This window comes from Meles meles, chromosome X (genome assembly GCF_922984935.1).
Source record: "Meles meles chromosome X, mMelMel3.1 paternal haplotype, whole genome shotgun sequence".
Taxonomy (NCBI): domain Eukaryota; kingdom Metazoa; phylum Chordata; class Mammalia; order Carnivora; family Mustelidae; genus Meles; species Meles meles.
Window position 1 is genome coordinate 91,542,995 of NC_060087.1, and position 24,119 is coordinate 91,567,113.

Genomic DNA, 24,119 nt, shown 5'->3' on the forward strand with positions numbered 1-24,119 from the left:
AGAGGCAGAAGCAGTCCACGGGATAAAGAAATAAATGGTGGATATAAAAAAGAATATCATTGAGAATGTGAGTGTTAGACACAATCAGCTGCCTCCCTGACAGCCTTCTTCCCTGCTAACAGAATCTCAAATCTGTTCACATTTTTCCAGCAGCCATAGGGTTAACCATGATGGCTTTGTTCTTCTTCCTAAATGATTGATTTCAGTATGTATATGAGACATGAATGTGATCAAGAAAGTGTGGAGAAAAGTCTGCCTGAGGAGCTTCTGGGAAAGATTTCCTCACTCTTAAAGAGAGACACAAGAAAAGATCATTGCCCATTTTTAGCTGGAGGCAGTTCCACCTATAATATGTAATGTCTGGAACTGTGGCAGCCATCATGGGACCATAAGACCAACCAAATAACGATGGCCAGATAGCATGCTATGGCTTGTAAAATGGAAAGATGAGTTGAGCCTGGTTCATTGATAAAATCATTAAGCTGATGAATAAAGGACCCTTGAGCTCCCGTACCTTCAAATTTTGAAAAGAAAAATCACCTGGGCCATTTTGTGTTGAACAGTCTGTTACTTACAGCCAGAAGCATTATAACTGATACACTATGCTAGCAAATGCTAGAACTTTTAATTCTACTCATGTGTTATTCTAAATACTTCTAAAAGTGACTGCCTTCTACATCTAGCCTCCAAACTACAAAAACCACCTCTTTATTTTTTTTCAAATCTAACTGGTATCTTTGGCCTCCCTACCTTCTTCCCATATTCCTTGTCTTTTTTGGATGCTTCCTCTTTGTTTTTGTCTTTGCTCTCCATTCCTTTCTCTGCTTTCTTCCCCTCCCTACTCCTTTACTTGCTCAGGCCCTTTAGTGTCTGTGATTTGAATCCGAAATGTGTTCATACATATATTCATTTATACACATGTAAATATCACATCTTACATATTAGAAGGGAGGAATTTTTCCCCATTCCAAACTATTCCTTTCATGCAGAGATAGCTCTACTAGCAAAAAAAAAAAAAAAATCTGACCTCTTCTCACCCCCTTACTCATTCCTTCTCACAGAGGAGGAGTGATTTAACCTGACTGGTTAATTTGGAAGGAGAACTAAGGATATACAGCCCAGCCCCTCCTAACTTCTTTCTCTTAGGAGCCACCTACCTATAGGAAGCACTTACTCCACTATGCTCCTCCAGGCTGTACATTTTACAAAAGGCACGCTCTTGTGGTGCTGGAATATGGTGGTCCTGCAATGTTGTTGACTAGGTAGGGAAGTCTGGGTAATCCTCAGATTCAGTACTGGGAAGCTCAAATGTTTACAAACAGAAGCCATATTCTCTAATACCAGTTTTATCAATAATAAATTTAATATGGTCTCATACACCAGCTCTCTTTGATTTTGAATAGATTTAGAACTATTCAAACTAGCTGAACTTGGGTCAGACATAAAAATTCTCTAGCTCCCTTGAATAGCACTAGTACATTATGAAATCTTTGTTTCCCTCTTCTTAAATAGATTTTACTTATTCTTCACAGCTGCATGTTGTTATTGTGGGCAGCTTGACAATTAAAAAAAAAGCTTCAACAATGTGTCTTTGTTTTACAAATGTTTCATGCAAACAAAAGGTGTTTTTAATTTATGCGTGGTTGCATAAATTAAATCCCAATCAAGAATCAATCTTCTTGATTGGGTTGCCTATGCAAATAGAGGCTTTTCACAGGAACAATATTGACCATCTTGTTTGAGGGTCTCAACTTCTGGTAACTTGTAACTCTGCACTTACCTGATCTGACTCCAGCTTCCCAGGAATTTCATGTCTAGCTGCTGCCTCAGTATAGGCTTGATAGAAGGTTTTTTCTTGGGATTCTACTGTAATGGTCAACACAGCATCATAGGCTTCCCGGAGTTTTGGGTTGTTTCTCAGGACCTGGTAGGGGGTATGCTTATAAAGTAAACTGTAGATCAGAACGTCATAGGGAACAAAGATGTAGGTTCCATCAGTCATTTTCACATCATGAGCCCATTCCAAGAGATGCCTCTGAGTCTCCCCCCCAATCAAGGCCAAATGTACATACATGATGATTACTGAAACCAACAAAGCAGGAGGGTTATGGCAGTAATATGTTAGTGAAATAGAATTCCAAAAACCACAGATCAGGAAAAATAAATAGATACGTTATAACCAACTGGTAAATGATTTTTATCTTACACCTCTAAGATGATTATGATGTTGAAGCACTTAACTAAGGCTGAGGTACGCTCAGGACCCTGGATGCGGCAAAGGGATGACGCAGATATGTCTACAGCCTACAGAACCTACTACTACACAGGGATAAGAACAAATTTAGCAAATGGGAGGTAGCATAATGAAGAGGCTTTGGGACTGGAAGATTCAGGTTTATACCTTAACATCACTAGTCATTGTTAGCTGTATACCTTTAGCTTACCTCTCTCTGCCTCACTTATGAAATGGGATCATAAATATGTACTTCATAAAGTTGTAGTGTTGATTGAAGGAGCAATTCGCATAATGGGCTAAGCGCATAGCACTCAAAAAATAGTACCTAAGAATAAGAAGACTAGAGGGTGAGGATGGGGGACATTCTCAGAACCACCACTGCTACTTATGGCTCTGCTCCTGCAAACATATATTCCAATAGATTTTACACAACTGTTCCTACCCTTACCATGGCATTATAGACAATGAATGGCACTAGCTCACAGTCAACTCTAAATGCTAATAATATTATCGGTGAGGGGCGCCTGGGTGGCTCAGTGGATTAAGCCGCTGCCTTCGGCTCAGGTCATGATCTCAGGGTCCTGGGATTGAGCCCCGCATCAGGCTCTCTGCTCCGCAGGGAGCCTGCTTCCTCCTCTCTCTCTGCCTGCCTCTCTGCCAACTTGTGATCTCTCTCTCTCTCTCTGTCAAATAAATAAATAAAATCTTTGAAAAAAATAATATTATCGGTGATATGTTCAACTCTTTTCCCCAGGTTTTTAAACTTCTTTCAGCGTAACAGTATTCATTGTTTTACACTACACTCAGTGCTCCATGCAATACGTGCCCTCCTTACCCACCACCTGGTTCCCCAACCTTCCACCCTCCACCCCTTCAAAACCCTCAGGTTGTTTATCAGAGTCCATAGTCTCTCAACATTCATCTCCCCTTCCAATTTCCCTCAACACCCTTCTCTCCATCTCCGCATGTCTTCCATGTTCTTTGTTATGCTCCACAAATAAGTGAGACCATATGATACTTGACTCTCTCTGCTTGACTTATTTCACTCAGCATAATCTCTTCCAGCCCCATCCATGTTGCTACAAAAGTTGGGTATTCATCCTTTCTGATGGAGGCATAATACTCCATCGTGCATATGGACCACATCTTCCTTATCCATTCGTCCGTTGAAGGTCATCCTTGTTCTTTCCACAGTTTGGCGACCGTGGCCATTGCTGCTATAAACATTGGGGTAGAGATGGCCCTTCTTTTCACTACATCTGAATCTTTGGGGTAAATACCCAGTAGTGCAATGGCAGGGCCATAGGGAAGCTCTCTTTTTAATTTCTTCAGGAATCTCCACACTGTTCTCCAAAGTGGCTGTACGAACTTGCATTCCCACCAACAGTGCAAGAGGGTTCCCCTTTCTCCACATCCTCTCCAACACTCGTTGTTTCCTGTCTTGCTAATTTTGGCCATTCTAACTGGTGTAAGATGATATCTCAATATGGTTTTAATTTGAGTCTCCCTGACGGCTAGTGATGATGAGCATTTTTTCATGTGTCTGATAGCCATTTGTATGTCTTCACTGGAGAAGTGTCTGTTCATATCTTCTGCCCATTTTTTGATATGATTATCTGTTTTGTCTGTGTTGAATTTGAGGAGTTCTTTATAGATCCTGGATATCAACCTTTTGTCTGTACGGTCATTTGCAAATATCATCTGCCATACCGTGGGTTGCCTTTTTGTTTTTTTGACTATTTCCTTTGCTGTACAGAAGCTTTTGGTCTTGATGAAGTCCCAAAAGTTCATTTTCACTTTTCTTTCCTTTGTCTTTGGAGACATATCTTGAAAGAAGTTGCTGTGACTGATATCGAAGAGGTTACTGCCTGTGTTCTCCTCTAGGATTCTGATAGATTCCTGTCTCACATTGAGGTCTTTTATCCATTTCGAGCTTATCTTTGTGTACGGTGTAAGAGAATGGTCGAGTTTCATTCTTCTACATATTGCTGTCCAGTTTTCCCAGCACCATTTATTGAAGAGACTGTCTTTCTTCCACTGTATATTTTTTCCTGTTTTGTCGAAGACTATTTCACCATAGAGTTGAGGGTCCATATCTGGACTCTTTACTCTGTTCCACTGGTCGATGTGTCTGCTGTTATGCCAGTACCATGCTGTCTTGGTGATCACAGCTTTGTAGTAAATCTTGAAATCAGGTATCGTGATGCTGCCAGTTTTGTTTTTGCTTTTCAACATTTCCTTAGCAATTCGGGGTCTCTTCTGATTCTATACAAATTTTAGGATTATTTGCTCCAGCTCTTTAAAAAATACTGGTGGAATTTTGATCAGAATGGCATTAAAAGTATAGATTTCTCTATGCAGTATAGACATTTTAACAATGTTTATTCCCCCTATCCAGGTGCATGGAAGGGTCTTCCATCTTTTTGTGTCTTCTTCAATTTCTTTCATGAGTGTTCTGTAGTTCCTCGAGTACAGATACTTTACCTCTTTGGTTAGGTTTATTCCCAGGTATCTTACGGTTCATGGTGCTATAGTAAATGGAATCGATTCTCTAATTTGCCTTTCTGTATTTTCATTGTTAGTGTATAAGAAAGCCACTGATTTCTGTACATTGACTTTGTATCCTGCCACGTTACTGAATTGCTGTATGAGTTCTAGTAGTTTGGAGGTGGAGTCTTTGGGGTTTTCCATATAAAGAATCATGTCATCTGCAAGAGAGAGAGTTTGACTTCTTCCTTGCCAATTTGGATACCTTTTCTTTCTCTTTGTTGTCTGATTGACATTGCTAGGACTTCTAATACTATGTTGAACAAGAGTGGTGAGACTGGGCATCCTTGTCTTGTTCCTGATCTCAACAGGAAGGCTACAAGCTTTTTCCCATTGAGGATGACATTGCCTGTGGGTCTTTCATACACAGATTTTATGAAATTCAGGAATGTTCCCTCCATCCCGATACTTTGAAGCGTTTGAATCAGGAACGGATGCTGGATGTTGTCAAATGCTTTTTCTGCATCCATTGAGAGGACCATGTGGTTCTTCTCTCTTCTCTTATTGATTTGTTCTATCACATTGATTGATTTGGGAATGTTGAACCATCCTTGTAACACAGGGATGAATCCCACCTGGTCATGGTGGATAATCTTTTTAATGTGCTGCTGGATCCTGTTTGCTAGGATCTTGTTGAGAATCTTAGCATTCATATTCATCAGTGATATTGGTCTGAAATTCTCCTTTTTGGTAGGGTCTTTTCCTGGTTTGGGGATCAGGGTAATGCTGGCTTCATAAACAGAGTCTGAAACTTTTCCTTCTGCTTCAATTTTTTGAAACAGTTTCAGGAGAATTGGTGTTATTTCTTCTTTGAAAGTTTGGTAGAATTCCCCAGGGAATCCGTCAGGTCCTGTCCTCTTGTTTTTGGGGAGGTTTTTGATCACTGCTTCACTCTCGTTGCTAGGTATTGGTCTATTCAGGTTGTCAATTTCTTCCTGGTTCAATTTTGGTAGTTTATAGTTTTCCAGGAATGCATCCATTTCATCTAGGTTGCTTAGCTTATTGGCATATAACTGTTGGTAATAATTTCTGATGATTGTTTCTATTTCCTTGGTGTTCGTTGTGATCTCTCCCTTTTCATTCATAATTTTATTAACTTGGGCTTTCTCTCCTTTCTTTTAGATTAGTGTGGCCAATGGTTTTTCGATCTTATTGATCCTTTCAAAAAACCAGCTTCTAGTTTCATTGATACGTTCTACTGTATCTCTGGTGTCTACCTCATTGATCTCTGCTGTAATCGTGATTATTTCCCTTCTTGTGTGTGGAGTTGATTTGATGTGTTGTTGATTCTCCAGTTCTTTAAGGTGTAGAGACAGCTGGTGTATTCTGGATTTTTCAATGTTTTTGAGGGAGGCTTGGATGGCTATGTATTTCCCCCTTAGAACCGCCTTTTCTGTATCCCTTAGGTTTTGGACTGCAGTGTCTTCATTCTTGTTGGTTTCAATGAATTGTTTAAGTTCTTCTTTGATCTCCTGGTTGATACAAGCATTCTTAAGCATGGTGGTCTTTAGCTTCCAGGTGTTTGAGTTCCTTCCGAACGTTTCCTTTTGACTGAGCTCGAGTTTCAAAGCATTATGATCTGAGAATATGCAGGGAATAATGTCAGTCTTTTGGTATCAGTTGAGTACTGCTTTGTGACCGAGTATGTGGTCTATTCTGGAGTAGGTTCCATGTGCCCTTGAGAAGGATGAGTAATGTGTTGTTTGAGGGTGGAATGTTCTGTATATATCTATGAGGTCCATCTGGTCCAATGTTTCATTCAATGCTCTTCTTTCTTTATTGATTTTATGCTTCAATGATCTGTCTATTACTGAGAGAGGCATGTTAAGATCTCCTACTATCAATGTATTCATATGAATATGACTCTTTATCTTGATTAATAGTTTTCTTATGTAATTGGCTGCTCCCATATTGGGGGCATAGATATTTACAATTGTTAGATCATCTTGGTGGATAGTCCCTTTAAGAATGATGTAGTGTCCTTCTATATCTCTGACTACAGTCTTTAGTTTAAAATCTAATTTATCTGATATGAGAATCACTACCCCGGCCTTCTTTTGAGGGCAATTGTCATGAAAGTTACTTCTCCATCCCTTCACTTTCAGTCTGGGTGTAACTTAAGTTCAAAATGGGTCTCTGATAGACAACATATGGTTGGGTCCTGTTGTTTTATCCAAACTGCAACCCTGTGTCATTTTATGGGCGCATTTAGGCCATTCACATTGAGAGTGATTATTGATAGATAGGTTGTGATTGACATCGTGTTACCTTTTAAGTCTTTCTGTCTGTAGATTGTCTCTATATTTCTGTTCAATGATATTCTTAGGATTTTTTCTTTTTTTTATAGAACCCCCCTTAATATTTCCTGCGGTGCCAGCTTGGTGGTTGCATAGTGTTTTAAGCCTTGCAGGTCTTGGAAACTCTTTATCTCTCCATTCATTTTGAATGTCAGTCTTGCTGGCTAAAGTATTTTTGGCTGCATGTTCTTCTCATTTAGTGCCCTGAATATATTTTGCCAGCCCTTCCTGGCTTGCCAGGTCTCTGTGGACAGGTCTGACATTATTCTAATGGGTTTTCCTCTGTATGTAAGGATCTTCTTTGTCCTAGCTGCTTTCAAGAGGGTCTGCCTACAGTTATAATTCTATATTCTTACTATCAGCTGTCCTGAGGACTTTCGAGAATCTATCATCATGGGGGAAAACCGTTCTGCCTCTAGTACATGAACACTGTTTCCATTCGTGAGATTGGGAAAATTTTCATAGACAACGTGTTCCACTATATCTTCTAGACTTCTTTCTTTCTCCTCCCCTTCAGGGATTCCAATAATTCTGACATTGGAACGTTTCGTGGCATCACTGATTTCCCTGATTCTGTTTTTGTGGCTTCTGAGCTGTTTGTTCCAGGCTTCCTCCTCATCCTTTCTCTCTATCTGTTTGTCCTCCAGATCATGAATTCTATCTTCTGTCTCAGTTACCCTCGCTTTTAGAGAATTTAGATTTGATTGGAACTCCTTGAGAGCATTTTGAACATCATCCCTGGTGGCTTTCAGTTCTGCCCTAACATTGTGAACATCATCCCTGGTGGCTTTCAGTTCTGCCCTAATCAATTCTGTTTGGTCACCCATGGCTTTCTCCAACCTAGCTACTGCCTGGATAATTGTTAGCCTGAATTCCTTTTCCGACATTTTGTCTATGTCGATAACCATTAGCTCTGTTGCAGAAGGTCCATCCTCTGTATTTTTCTTCTGTTGGGCATTCCTACTCCTAGTCATTTTGGTGAGAGATGACTGAACAGATGTAGCTGGATGTATCAACTGTGGTGCAGTCAAGGTGCACCCAAGAACGCTTCTGAGCAATCAGGATTCCCCACCCAAATGAGGAAAAAAGAAAAGAAAATGGAAAAGATAAAAAAGAGAGAGAGAGAGACAGGAAAAAAGGGAAGATAAAAGAGAAGGCTCAGCCCAAATGGGCCCCAAGGTAAGTTTATGAAGTATACAAACAAAAACAGACAAACAAAAAGACTGATAAACGTATATAACAAGAGAAAAAATATATATATAAGCAAAAAAAAGGAAAAACCTTGTCAAAAAGAACCCCAAGTATATTATTTATATACTATCAGGACAAACACAAATACACAGAAACACTGGCAGAAGGAAAAGATGGGAGAGTGGTTATAAATTCTCAGTGTGGGCAAGGAAGGTTATTTTGATTCTTCCTGGGTGTATCTTGATGTCTTTGTTAAAGGACTCGACTTTCCTTAGATAAAGGGGGATTAAAAATTGGTTTACCTATAGGGGTAGCATTGATTGGGGAAAGGGGATTACCTTGAAATTTAACTCTATATGTATATTAGAAAATAAAAATTAAAAAAGAATAAACTAGACTAAACCAAACTAAAATTTAAAAAAAAAATTAAAAAATAGAAAAGCAGAAGAAAAACACGGGTGTATGTATCAAAAATTCAGGTTAGAAGGTTACTAAGGAATTTGATGTACTGGACATCTCACTGTGATGGTAAATAGGTTAAAAAATTATCTATATGTATAAAAAAATGAACCAGAATAGTCGTAATGTTAAATATAAACGTTGTATCTATGAAATAGTGGTGGCTGTTCTCTTGTTGACTTTTTTTTTTCTTTCCTTGTTGGTTTTCTGGGGGAGGGGCCTGCCACGTGGGTTTTCAGTCAATGATGTTCCCTGAGTTAAGTCCTCCCACCCCCCTCAAGGGGGTGGGCTCTGAGGAAACCTGTTTTTTTCAGGCTTTTGTTCTCTGGAGGGTTTTATGTTTGTTCATCTGTTTTCTCTCGCCTTGACAGCTTTTGATGGTTTTGGAGGTTTAGAGGAGAGCAAACTGCACCCTGATCTCCCTGTCAGAGAGAAGCCTCAGAATTCTCTGCAGAGCTGCTGGCAGAGTAGGTTCTGAGTCAAGGTCCCTGGGGATGCAGGATCTCCTCCTTGTACCCAAAACCATGGCAGCATCTGTCTGGGAAGCTCCAGACCGCCAGAGAGGTTCCACGCAGTGGTTACACACTGAGATTTTCCCGCTGGCCCAGGCTGGGAGTGCCTGGTTTTTCTGGGTACGAGAGCTCCCGGCTAGCGCCTGTGAGAATGTCTCCCAGGGGAGGATGTGGGGCACTTGCATCTCAGGCTCTGAATCCTCAGCACGGGTCTAAGAGCATCAGGTTAATGCCTGCCCGCACCTCTCTCAGGGAGGGTGTGGGGTGCGCCCGTCTCAGGAACGCCATCTGGTGAGGCTCCCAGCTCCTCATGGGAGCTGGACCCCACGCGTTCTCGGGCGCGCTGGCAGCTCAGGTGTGCTGGCGGCTCAGGGACCACGACCTGGTTTCTCCGCCCCACTCTCTCTGGCTCAGTGCCAGGGGAAGCTGTCCTGGGTCCGGGGACTTCAGCCCCTGTCCCTAACTGCCCTGATTCCCACAATTTCCCTGAACCCCACTCCCGATCCTTTGCTCCTTTTGAGTGCTTTCAACCAGACTTCAGTTAATGCTGGTCCCCAGACGCAGGGCAGTCTTGTATTGGGGTATTACTTTCCAATTGGTCGCCTCTGGTGGCTCCCTCCCCCTTTTGTTTATCTTCCGATATCAGTCAGATGTTCCCACTCTGCTTAACCTGCCCACTGGTGTCCTCTGCTCCTGTAGAGATCCAGACGTGTATAATTCTGATCTCAGGCTGATTTCATGGGTGATCGGAGTTCTTTGGTAGGTAATCAGCTCATGTGAGGGTACAGGTCGAAAAGGCGCCTCCTCCTACTTCCCCGCCATCTTGACTCCCCCAGATCGATACATTCAACTTTTAAAATCTAACTTCCCTGTAATTGGAATTACTTTGCAAGCTATTTAATTCCTCCTAGATTTACAAAACTATGTTGTTTGGCAAGGCTATGCTAGAATAGAGTGGATTAGAGGAGGCCACAGTTGAAAAATGGCAGCAAGATCATGAGACTCAAAGTCTTCTATCCAATTTCGCCCTTGGCATGCTAAATGAGTTTAGTTTAAGCCCACTTGTGCTTCAGTGCCCACATCTTTAAAATGCAGATTCCAAAGCATTTCACAGGTACAGTGAGTAGTTTAATTAGATAATGCCTGGCAAGTATTCTAGCTCCTTGAAAAAAGGCAAAGGTCCTATTGATATTGGTAAATACGTGCTTTCAGGGAACCTTTAATCTCAGGAAATGAGTACACTTAACTAGGATCAATGACTGGTCTTTGGCATTTACATATTTCTTCATCTATTTCCAAAAACTTTTTTACACTCGTTAAATACCCACCCCCCCAGAAACTTTCCCCTTTGACCTAGAGCTGATAGTTTCCGTTTTTTAAGGTGTAACTAGCAAGTTATGATGATGATTTAAATCACACACACACACACACAGTGTAACTTTCAGTTTTCAAATGACCATTAGTTCCTTCAATATAATTGCCCTAAAAGGTTCTATGTGTATTCTCATCCTTAAATCTTCCTTCAAATACTCTGGGATATCTTTAGAGGTAGTTCCTGAGCCACTCAAGGAATTCAGACTCCTTTGTTCATAATTACACATTGCATAATGGGAAAATGGAGGGCCAGAGAGGTTTGACAAGGCAAAAGCTGGATTTAGAAGGAAAAACTAGAATCAAAGACATCTAACTCTCTATATTTGGTTGCACCATTAAACAAAATTCAGTTGGTCCAACTAGTCCAGTAACAGGTCCACTGAGGGGGAGAAATGAGTTAAGTCAACTGTTTCAGGCAGTTGGCCAGTTTGTCCACCAGGATCCTTAGCAAGCAAGTCAGTATTGCCATGTTTCTTCAACAAAAACAGAGATTAGTTGATTTGACCAAGATCACCCAACAGAGATACAATTTTATTTACTATATTTCAAGGGATATTAAAATTACTTCACTAGATGGAACGTTAAATGGAATTGTGTTGGTTGAAATTCAGCAAATACTTTAACATCCACTCTGTGTAGTGGGTACCGTGGTGTACCACCCATATGCAACCTTCACAACTGACACACTCGTTCTCCTAGCTGCCGGGGGTGGGGAGGTGTCAGGAGATGATAACTAATAACCTCTCAGAAATTGCCCTCAGCTGAGGAGAGCCCCCCCTCACAAGGTCACATCCCCTAGGAAGTGTGTTGGAGCTGGCTGGTACTCGTTCAGAAGAGCCTGTGGTTAAATTTTCAGGGATTCTGTGCACCAGTCAGTGTCAGACTGGTAGCTTTATTTTTTTTTAAATATTTTATTTCTTTCATAGGGAGAAATCACAACTAGGCAGAAAAGCAGGCAGAGAGAGAGGAGGAAGCAGGCTCCCCGCGGAGCAGAGAGCCAGATGTGGGGCTGGATCCCAGGAGCCTGGGATCATGACCTGAGCCAAAGGCAGAGGCTTTAACCCACTGAGCCACCCAGGCGCCCCAGACTGGTAGCTTTAAAGTGGGCATGGTGCGAGTGATTATGGAAATCACTCTATGAAAATCGGCAAACATTATAAATCAGGGCAATCTTCCCCCTGACGAGCTGGCTATTCAACAATCATTATCACATTGTACCCCTTTCTCAGCATCAGCATGTACCCAATGACTGGTCAAAGACTGTGTCTTATTTATCTCTGTATCCCGGTACATCTTATGCACCCAATGAACATTGTTTAAACGAATGCCTGAGAAATCAGAGGTTGTACACTTGGGTATCTTTTGCGGGTTCCTTGAGGGCTAAGGCATGGGCATATCTGGATTGTTAGTATGGAGGAACAAGTTGAAGTGATATTTACTGGGCAGGTACATTCTACCACACTTGTCCTTGATGCTCAGGGTCATGGATTATGCTCAAGACCTTCCTCTCATCCTTAATCTCTCCTTGTACTTTTTCTTTCATGGGCCCACACTAAGGATATCTTAGACAAAGAGTCAGAATTTTTATAACTGGAAAGACTCTTTGAGACCTACTAGTTACTTTCATTCCCCTCATTATTTTACAGATGAGAAAACAAAGCCTTGGAGAGGGTATGAGCTCAGTCTCCTCCATTTTTTACATGGCAAGATCTTGCCATTGAACATGACTGAAATAGAAAGCATAAATACTGAATTCAAACAACAGCATCTTAATTAAATAGATTGAGTGCTTTGTGAACAGGGATTTGTGGATGCATCTGTTCTACATGGTGATTTTGCTAAATAGCTTTATTATCTCAAAATTACATTCATTAAAATGGGATTTTACCTGCAAGGTGTCGTCAGGCAAGGATTAGTGGACAGAAACCTTAAATCCTCGACAAGGCCTGGGTCAATGGGTGATCACTGAATAATACTAATTTGTAAGTTTCCATCCTGATTGTTAACAGTCAGCCACTCTATAGCCAAAACAAGGATCAGGAGAGACATCTTGCTGAGATCCCAGCTCACCATGATATGATACTAGCACTTTCTCTATGCTTCCTGAGCCGCACTCAAAACATTAGCAACTAGGTCCTCATACTGTGGTACCCACTAGGGCATGCTCTCCAGGACCTTCTCTTTCGCCCTCAACACGAGCAGCAAGAAACATCATGAAACTCCAGGAGAAGTTCATTACTAAGTCACTCTACTCCTACTTTTTATCTTTCATTGAAATATTCTGTCTGATAGTTCCTTCAGATGGAGGAACTGTGTTTCTCAGAAGGCAAAGTTCACTTTTTTATTTTTTACAGATTATTGGCTATAGAGTCCTTAGTGGAGGAAAACGGGCCCTGTCTCACACTTAAGTCCTCAGTCCTTAGGAGTTGTATTCATACGGTGAGCCCACAGTATTGCTCCCAAGCCCAGAAAGCAACCCCATCCACATACTAGTGTTCCTTATCTTCATTTTAACTGTTCTGCAACATCCCTTTACACTGATACATATATATATATGTATATATATATTGTATATATATGTATATATATATGTATATATATATGTATATATGTATATACATATATATATACATATATATACATATATATACTATATATATACATATATATGTATATACATATATATATACATATATATATACATATATATACTATATATATACATATATATGTATATATATCACTATATATTTATATATATATAATGTATATATATATATATATATATATCACTATATATTTTAATCTACTTCATTTTAACAAATGTTGAGGGAGGAGCAGACAATCCAGAGGACGGGGGGGGGCATCCTTTGTGATTTATCCCAAGTCTCACATTCCCCCAGGGTTCAACCATCTGATCACACTGTGAATGAAGTACCCCTGGACCCTCTTCCTGTCAGCTTTCTTCCATGCAGTCTATAAAATGGATGCATAAGAAGAAGGTGGGAGGCTCTGGAATCAGCATGCTTCCCAGATCCACCCCCACTCTGATTGTGTGCAGGCGGCCTTCAGAGCACAATTTCAGAACAGGGCACTGGGCTCTGTCTGCCTGTCTGCCTACTTGTGATCTCTCTCTCTGTCAAATAAATAAAATCTTTTTTAAAAAGTGTGGGGGGCGCCTGGTTGGCTCATTGGGTTAAAGAGCAGGGCACTGGGCAATGTGTGACTGTTTCTATCAGCTAAGGACAGCCCCCTCTCCCCCACCACCCTGGACACACACATTTTTGGCTTTAAGTCCAGAGACCACCACTTACTTACCTGCCAACAATGTTGAACCCATACAAGTAGGTCAGCATGATGTCAGACACACATTCCATTTAATGGCCATTCCACCTACACCAGGTCATATTTTCTTATACCCAATATAACTGGTATTCCAAGAGCATTATTGCTTTCTCATTGCGGTCCAGCTTGAGAGAACTCTTTAATATTTCTCTACACTTTGCAACATATGTTTTCTTCAACTTTTTAAAAACTGCTCTCCAGGTAAGGCCTCCTAAATGTTGAAAGCTTAGATGCTGGATACATCTATAGAAACTTCCTTGGGTGCTGGGTCTCTAAGAATTTTATCATTGCTGATATCAGACCCATTCATGACAGCAGGTTGTCTTTCACCATTTACCTTTACTTAGGCTTATCCATACCAAATCCTATACAAAATGCCCTATCAACACGAAGACTCTTAGCCACGGTATTATCAATATCTCTGTTGTTATGACTATAGGAAAATAAGGCCAACGCTGGCTACCTTGAGGCACTTAAAAGAATTTCATCAGTGGGCCCAACAATTAAGAAAGAAAAATGGAAGAATTGAATTATACAACCTACGTGGCACACGTGGTCTCAAGTGAGTATGATTTGGGAACATACCTCAGGTAGACAGGAGGCAGCAGAGTGCAAGACTTTCATCAGACCAGTGGTTCTCAAAGAGTGATCCCTGGACCAGCAACATGGGCACCACTATGAACTGGTTAAAAACGCAAATTCTGAGACCCTTCCCTAGCCCTTCTTTCTCTTCCTGAACCAGAAACTCTGGAGAGGGAACCCCGAAATCTGTGTTTTAACAAGCCCTCCAGGGGATCCTGGTAAACACCAAGGTTTGAGAGGTACTGTTTTAGACCAACCTGAGTACAGAGCCTGGCTTTCTCATTCACAAGCTGTGTGACATTTGGCAAGTTATTTAACCTCTTTTGGCCTCTGAAATCTTACCCATAAAGTATGTTAAATAATAATTAACCTTATTACTTGAGGATGTTGCAACAACCGAATGAGATGGTGTGTACAAAACCCTTGCAAGGGGCCCCTGGGTGGCTCAGTGGGTTAAAGCCTCTGCCTTAGGCTCAGGTCATGATCACAGGGTCCTGCAGTCGAGCCCTGCATCGGGCTCTCTGCTCAGTAGGGAGCCTGCTTCCTCCTCTCTCTCTGCCTGCCTCTCTGCCTACATGTGATATCTGTCTGTCAAATAAATAAATAAAATCTTTAAAAAAATCTTGAAAAATGAAATGACTAGCATACAATAAACCCTCAAGAAATATTAGCTATTACCAAAGTTGCTATTATTTCTTTTTTTTTTTAAGGTACAGTAATCTTCAATAGATGGGAAGAGGTTAGCCGCCAATTACATAGTAATAAAGTTTTCAATTTTGGACAATCAAGAGAAGACCATTCTGTGTCCTATTTTCTAAATATCCAATCGTAATGAAGAAGTCCTGATTTGAAAGAATTTAAAGGCATCCCCAATGGTTCGACAACCTGGTTAGTCCCAATGGAAAGGATTTCACAATCAGCCAAGCATTGATAGGAAAAAGGTGAGGAGAGGAGGGTTTGAAATAGCCATTTGAAAGGTTCTCCAAAGAGCTTTTCAGTGGGACCTCCTGCTAGCCTTTGTGAGGATTGGCAACAAAGTAAAACAGAACAAAAACAAAACAAAACAAAACAAAAACCAACAAAACCCTCTTCTGGGTAATTGCAATCCAACAGGTGTTCTGCCTGGTGAAAGGATGTTCTTTTATGCCATGGGATCAAAACTTCCACCAGGGCTCACGTTTTAAGTAGAGAATGAACTGGATTTCAGCCCCTCTGCTCACTCAGCTAACTCCCCTGATGCAGGACACAACCTCCCATAAACAGGCACAGCAGCCCTGACTGTAAATTGCGGCCCTTTGTCTTCAATTCCTATCTTCCCTATCTAACTTGGTCAGAAACAAAGATTATTGCTTCTGAATTTTCAAGGAAATGAGCAGAACATCTGGGAGAGGCCGAATTCCCGAATTCCCGCTTCTCTGGGATTTAATTCACCACATTGTTTGTTGTGAATAAGACCTATACCTACCTACTTGTGAGACTCAGAGGTGTTGTAAAACTTGAAAGGAAATACCTATCTTCTGGGTAATCCTGAGGGTTAAATGAGATTAAATATACGCAAATACCTTGTAAACTGTAAACTGTAGAGGAAAGGTTCACATATAAAGTGGTATTATGGTTGCAATCATTGTCTCTAAAGGCAGCATCTAATAACCCCCCTGCTGTTTCCCCTCCAAAGAGCCCATGGCCATTATTATTGTTCTTAGCATCTTTACTGTTAAATGTTAGCACTGTCTTAGTATTGCGTAAGCACCATTTAGACCCCTTTCTGAGAAAGATGGTTCTCCTGACTCCAGCGAGGTGACGGTGATACTTCTTAATTGGAAACCTAAATTTACAGAAATGAGAAGCCACACACCAGTCCGCAGTAGACTCCCTTTCTCTTCCCTGCCTCCCTGCCACTGTTCCTCACTATCACCACCACATGGGGCTGGAATCACTGTTATTATGAGCAGATTGGACCAAACCCATCTTTTGCCCATTTTTATCACTGCCCGATATGCTGGGCCTCTCCAAAGGACAGGATCCACTTCCACTGTATTTTGTGCATCACAATATGTCCTTCTGTGAGGGTTCGGGTGGGGGCCACTGTGTAAGGAAGAGCTTCATATCCAGCGGAATAGGGAAGGCAAGGTTCAGAGGAGCTCCCACCAAAAACATAGTGCCTTTTCCATCAAGATAGGTAACAGCTAGGAATACCTCAGCAGTTTCGGTCCCACCAGGTAAGAGGGACTAGAAAAATCAGCCAGAGATTTGATTGGGTATATGCTGTGCTTCGTTTGTTGTAACCTTCCTCATGGCCCTGTTGCCCCAGTCCATACTCATTGGCCTCTGGCTCAGTTTCTCACCGGATCTCTCACTTTCTGATGGGACCAGAAACGGGCCCTGTACCCCAGGCTGCTTGGTTCAAGTCCTGGTAGTCTATTTATGTTCATACTACGGATTCTGCTTCTCATGCTTCTACTGGCTGGGGCACAGCTCTCACCCCACAGCATGCCTATCTTAACTTTGAGTCACTCCCCTTCAGCGATTCCTAGCCTCACACCCTACTCACCGCTTTGTTGCGCCCTCAGATGCCACAAAATGGCTGTACCAAATGTGAGTACTACACACCTTTGGATACGCCATACTGTCAGAGGGCATACTCAGGCCGCAGGCCAACTGAGAGTTCAGTTTCCCGGCTCCCCACCACCCCTCCCACATTCTGACTCCTGTCACAGACTTCCGGACCTGCCCCAACTGAGTCTGTCTGTGTTTTGTCCGAAAGAAGAAGCAAAATCCTGCAGGGCCGAGCTTTGTCTTTGCTGCCTTTTCTTTCCCTTTCTGAGTCCCTACTTCACTTCCCGTTGCTGTCCTCCCTGCCCAGGGTCAGCCTCTGTTCCATAACCACAGAACTTCCTCTCTAGGCTTCCTCCTCCCCAGTCTTAAAACTTCCATTCCTGGAACAGGCTGCTGTATGCTGTTATGAAGAAAACAGTCTGATTAAATGACGTTATATTAAAGTAATGTAATATTAAACAACGTTATATTAAAGGCAACTTAAAGTAAGGAACATTTATTTGCATTTTCATTCACTAAAAGCCATGGTTCTTTTTTTTTTTTTTTTAGATTTTATTTATTCATTCGAGAGAGAGGGAAAGCAAGAGAGATCACAGAGGGAGAGGTTGTGGACTCAAGGCTGAGCAGAGTTCCGGATGTGGGGCTTAATCCCCAGACCCTGAGATTATGACCGGAGCCAAAGGCAAACACCTAACCGACTGAGCCACCCAGGTGCCCCAAAAGCAGTGGTTCTTAACGCTGGCTACATTTTACATGCACCTGGGAGGCTATTGAAAATGCTTCTGCTGGGGCCTCCAGTACAGAGCACCAAAACCTCTGGATGTAGCGTTCTGGCACCAGAATTTGTTTGGAGAAGATGTCCAGGTAATTCTAGTGTGCAGAGTGAGAACCATCGACCTACAGGAATGAATCTCAAAGAGTAGGGCCATAATACGTACATTTGCTATCTCTCTGCCTCAAAGGACGTGTGGGTGGTGAGCACTCAGTCCTAACTTCTCTCAGCCCAAAGAGGTTCTGGGCCTGGATTTATTTAAGATTTCATGGTAGAGGCCAAGTTGTCATTTCAAAGAGTATACTATTTAGAATGCGTAGGATGCGAAACTCTCATGGAATGTAAGCTTGCTGGAGACACTGGACTTCGTGAATATTTGTAACATGTTCTAAAGTCATACTAAATCTGTGAGCCTGCTTCTGGCATGACTCCTCCCTGGAAATGGTTTTATATCTTTCAAAATCATTCTGTGCTCTGCTTTGAAAGTATCAAGCTCTATTATGAAGTAATCAAAGCCACACTGATTGCTTAACATTATAAGATCTTGTAGACTGGAGCTGGAAGCAGACAACTGTAGTTCCAGGAACTAAAACTTCTTGCCCTCATCTTCCCATAATGATCATAACAAAGATACAAATACTGGTGACACTTGAAACTTATAATGGGCTTCTGTTTATAGGCCAGACTAACCCCGACCATTCTCTAACAAACCCATTGTTACCTTAAGGAAACGACTGGGACCAGGACTAATCCTAGCAGTCATCAATTTGACAAGGAGTTTCTGAGCCCTCCGTTCGTTCTCAAGCAGTGGAGTGGCCTGCAATAGCAAAATGAGCTGTGTTCTCACAAATCACTGACACTTTCCAGAAAAAAAATATTTAGATTTAAAAAAACTGGAATAGAAAATATCGAAAGTAAGTGCCACAAGGGCCTGCAATAAAAGGAAGTAAGAGGGGCGCCTGGGTCCTCAGTGGGTTAAAGCCTCTGCCTTTCGCTCAGGTCATGATCCTAGGGTCCTGGGATTGAGCCCCGCATTGGGGTCTCTGCTTGGCAGGGAGCCTGCTTCCTCTCTCTCTCTTTCTCTCTCTCTCTCTCTCGATGCCTGCCTCTCTCCCTACTTGTGATCTCTGTCAAATAAATAAATAAAATCTTTAAAAAAAAAGGAAGTGAGAGACACCGGATTCCAGAGGACCAGGAAGGGCTCTTCTTCTCCCAAACCACCTCAGCTAGGCCTGGTGATATTAGCTTTCTGGGGTCTGCCCTTTGCTTCAAGATTTGTCCATGGTCTCTGCAAGAATCACCTTCAACATCAACCTTCTCTTGGAAAGGTTAAAATCTGGGCTGACTCCTCATCTTAATACACTTTTATTTATCAGTTAGGTCCCTGGGAATGGCACACAAAAAGATAACCCTGTTTGGCGGGGGCAAGGGAGGTGAGTGCAGAGGACAGAAGGGAAGTGTATATTGTGGAGTCCAGAGAAGACAGGTTCCAAGTGAAAGGTGATGAAGCAGGTGGCAAGAATGGGCCCAAACAGAGCCACAAAAGCACCGCTCTTTGGCTGAGCTTAAACTACTGGGATCCTACTGGTGTGGAAGGTGTGTGGCTCCCGTTGCTCTTGATGCTAAGAGTAGGCACTGGGATCCAATGGCATGTTTAACCACAGAGTTCTTTGTACCTTTATTTCGTTCATCAAACAGGCTCCCTTGAAGCTGAACAGTCTTGGAGCCTGAGTGTGAGTGCGAGAGGGCGGATGCCTGATGTGTTCTCCTAGGGCGCTAGGGTAGGAAACCTTTTGGAAATTGTCTTATTCCCCGCCGCCACCCCACGCCCCACCACCCCCCCAATCCGCCTTTAAACCTCAGCGGAGAGAAAGCCCTCACTGAGAATTCTGTCAGCCTGAGGAATCCACAGGAGCGCTGTCTGAAGGCTGTGGCTGTCTTGTCCTGAGCTCAGGACGACCCCTACCGCTAGACCACGGCTCTGCAGAGCGCTTGGTACTCGATTGGCGGTGTGCACCCAAATGTCTTCATCTAGGAAATGACTCCGGCGTGAGCCCACTGGAAGTACCTCATGACAGTTACCAGCACCCGGACCGGAGAAGGGAGTGTCGGTGAAAAGGTCAGGTGGCTGATTTTATTGTTTAATTCGTAATTCACATAAGCCCAAGAGAAAAGCCCTTATTCCAACTGTTTCCCAGGAGCGAGGCGGCCTCGCAGTTGCCTGGGTTGACACGGCCCATAAATCCCGAGGCCATCTGGTGGTGAACAATGAAACTGCAAAGGGCCCTGGAGGTCTGGCAGTCTTCATTGAGAATCACAAATTCAAAAGAGCAACCCGCCTCAAATGATGGGTCCCTGTTGATGCACTCCATGGCTAAGCCAGCAGCAACCTCAGGCAGAGCCTTTGAGAACAACGGGTCGCAAGCCCAAGGCCCACTACCCCTATCTTGTAAAGGGGCGCCCACACCCACTGTGGGATGCTGGTGAGGGCCAGGAGGCACGAGCACCATAGGAGCTTGAAGGCTGCAAGACCATGGTGTTTTCGCTGTCTTCTGGGAGCCGCACACCAGAGCATAAGGTGAGAAGAAGGCCATGGTCCCCAAAGCATAGCCCTCCTGCTTCCAGCAAGCTAGTGAGGAAATGTCTGAAGGTTAGTCTGCGTTCCTGAGACAAACTGCTGTGTTTCCAAATGCCGGTCAATCGGAGGGAGAAATTCATTACTTCCTTTATTCCTGAAGCTTCTGGAAAGACGGATTATAAAATAATGGCAAAGGAATTGCAGTTCCCAAACCACCTTGACCAAAAACGCATCTCCTTCCCGCACTGTCTGTACTCCTTGTCCCAATAGATGGCACATCTGCCCACCATTCCGCCCCTTGCTCCAGGCAGAAACCTGCTAGTCAGCTGACTCTCTTCCTTCATCTCTGCTCCCACATTCAATCTATTACCGAGTCCTGTTGATTCAACGTTGGCAACAGCTCCCCACTTCACAACGTTGTGAGAATTGTGTGGATAAACATACAGGAAGCAAATGGTGTTAGCGTTATATTAGTGATATTATTATCATTATCACTTCTATAGTTTAAAATGTGCTCATTTTTCTCCACCCTAATGCCTCTTGGAGAGAGACACAGATGTAAACCCATAATGGCAATGCGGAATTATAAAACTAGTATGATTTTAGGTAGATCAGCAGAGGAGGATAGAGAGGATCACCCAAACTCTGATTTCAGGGGGAGGTGAGGAGAGAGAAGAGACTGTCTCTCCAACTTGAGTACTGAAAGAAACGTTCGCCAGGTTAATGGGGTTATGAGGGCGATGGTGCTAAGCACCTTCCAGGCAGAAGGAATATAGTAAAGAAGCATATAGTAAGACACAAAGGTGTTTTTTAAGAAAAGTGTTTATTTTTTTAAGATTTTTATTTATTTATTTGAGAGAGAAACAGAGAGGACATGAGTGAGGGCAAGGGCAGAGGGAGAAGGACAAGCAGACACCCCACTGAGCAGGGAGCTGGTCTCAGGACTCGATCCCAGGACCCTGAGATCATGACTTGAGCCAAAGTCAGGCACAACCAACTGAGCGACCCAGACCAGGCACCCCTAAAAAATTATTTTAAAGAAGAGGATGTTAGATACTCAGAATTCCAAGGCATGTGTTTTGTTCAAACCTATGATGGCAGCTAAGGCAAGGGCCAGGTGACCTAGAGTCTTATATGCCATTCACAGGTTTTTAGATTTAATACTATAGACAATAACCTTAGATAGAGAAATGGCACAACCAGATTTCCATTTATAGAAGATTGTTCAAATAGCAGTGTGATGAACTGGCTGGAAAGGGGTTGAGACTGGGGACTTCCAGGTTCAAAGCTGTTGTACTAATTCCGTATTGGAAATGATGACAGACCAAGAGGGGTCATGAAGAAGTAGAAGAATGGAGAGGAATTCCAAGATTAGAAAATAGCAAGGAGATTAAGAAAGTAGAACCGACAACAGCTTGGTGACTGACAGGATGGAGAAGGTAGGAAGAAAAAGGACCCCCAGACGATTCTGAGCTTTTCAGACCTAGGCAACTGGTTGGAAAATGATACAAGTCTCTGAGATAGGGAACACTGGAGGAAGGTGGTGGAAATATAATGCATTCCGTTAGATATGGTGAACTCATGAAGCCTGTAGAACATACAAATGGCAATACTCAGGACAATTTGACACACTGGATCGCATCATAGAAAGCTGAGCTAGAGAGAGAAATAGGAGTGTAATTAATTGATAGAGAATAAGTAAAGACATGTAGAAGATTGACAACAGAGAGTTGTGAGGTAAAGAACAGGATAAACCCCTGAGAATTCATGTCACTTAAAGGTCAGGCAGAGAGGAAAGAGGTCATAATGAAAACTTAAATGGCAAGTCCAGGGAATCAGCAAAATCCAAGAGACAGGGTGGTATCTCACAATCCAAGGGAGCTGAAGCTTGGGGGATGAAAAACGTTTATCCCATCTCACACTCCCTGGAGAAGTCAAGTAAACTAAAGATAGAAAAGGAGCTGCCCAGGGGCACCTGGGTGGCTCAGTTGTTAAGCATCTGCCTTCGGCTCAGGTCATGATCCCGGGGTGCTGGAATCGAGACCCACATCGGGCTCTCTGCTCGGCGGGGAGCCTGCTTTCTCCTCTCTCTATCTGCCTGCCTCTCTGACTACTTGTCTGTCAAATAAATAAATAAAATCTTAAAAAAAAAGAAAGAAAGAAAGAAAAGGAGCTGCACATTCGATTTGGATTCAGAGTAAGTCTGCCAGTTAAGGGGACCACAGTGAGTCAGAAATGAATGGGAATTAGTGAAGTGGAGTCAGCAAATGTAGAGAACCCTTTCAAGGTGATACATGCAAAGAGTTTCTCCATCTAGCCCTTGCCTTTATCCCCTCATCTCCCGCTGTTTTCACTTGATGTTGCAGCAAATTTCCTGCAGACATTTATCACTTAGCCTGTTGGGCATAGGATTTGTAAAATGTCATTCCTTATGCCTGAAATTCCCCTCCATTCCCGCCTCCCATTCTACTCCTGCGTTCTGATTTGTAAAATGCCATTCCTTATACCTGAAATTCCCCTCGCTTCCCACCTCTCATGGATTCTACTCCTGCGTTCTGATGAACTTTACCTTCAAGATCCACTTGAAGTGTTCCCTCCTCTGTGCAGCCCTAGTTAACACACTCAGATTGAGTTCATTGTTTTTTCCATCTGTGCCTCATTCTTATACTCATTAGGGAAGATGTCACTGTGATTTATAAATTGCCCCTACTTCTGGTCTACATTTTGACATAGATACCATTGGATATCTCTATATTTATGGGACCTCATACTTTCAACCACAAATGATGAGCAATAACGAAGGCAACACCCTATGGGGAACAGAGCCCACTGGACTGGGAACTTCTAGAGGTCTTCTTCATGGTCCTCATGCCTAGTCAAGTTCCCAACATAGTAGGTATCAAATAAATGTTTGTGAAATGAATTCATAAAACATTAAGGTTGATCCAAGGTCAGTAATAACCTCACCAGGCATAAGTAGAATGAATTGCTTGGGGGGGGGGAGGTTTTAATGAGGGAAATCCTTAGTGAAATTTTCATTCCATCCAAAGTTCAAAATAATGGCATGGCTCTCTTCAGGGCTGATTATTAGTGCTGGTGTGTACCAGTCAAGCTCAACCAGTTGTTCATTACTGGCAACAAATCTGCCAGTGCCAATCTTGTTGGTTATTATCTTGAGTCTCATTCCTAATTTTATGGGACAGTCTGGCTCCTCAAGAGACCAGTCAGGGGCACACATTCAGGATCTTGAAGACCTACCAAAATAGTATACCTCAACATTTGTAAACAGGCAAAAGTGGGTTAAAATGAGGGTCAAGAAAGACTTAGGGAGGAGATGTTTCAAAACAGCATGAGCCAGAAGCTGAAGGGTGTGTATGATGGAGGAGGAAAACTTCCAACTTTACTTTTGGGGAAATAAAAATGTTGTTCTGGGCTGATTATAACCAAAAGTTCCTCAAATCTATTTGCGGACCTTCAGAGTAATCTAGCCCCAATCTCCATTCCCCCAAATAGATTTATTCTGTCTGCTGACTGTGTTGAGGACATGACGGTGAGATTCATAGTGGATGAGGTATGAGATGTAGACTTCGCCTTTGAAGAGCTCCCAGCCCAACACTACAAGCTGAGCTGTAAGGAGCTCACATGCTTCTCTTCCCAGCCCCAGTCTTTT

General features: G+C 42.5%; 1 protein-coding gene across 1 annotated transcript in view; it reads right to left on the reverse strand.

The window, feature by feature from the left end:
* Positions 1–20,446, reverse strand: part of GUCY2F (guanylate cyclase 2F, retinal) — a 166,381-nt gene extending 145,935 nt beyond the window's left edge. The window contains 5 exon segments of the mRNA XM_045994808.1: positions 1,770–2,082; positions 19,753–19,905; positions 19,908–20,045; positions 20,048–20,308; positions 20,311–20,446. Coding sequence (XP_045850764.1) covers positions 1,770–2,082; positions 19,753–19,905; positions 19,908–20,045; positions 20,048–20,308; positions 20,311–20,446 — 1,001 coding nt within the window.
* Positions 20,447–24,119: the final 3,673 nt, after the last annotated feature.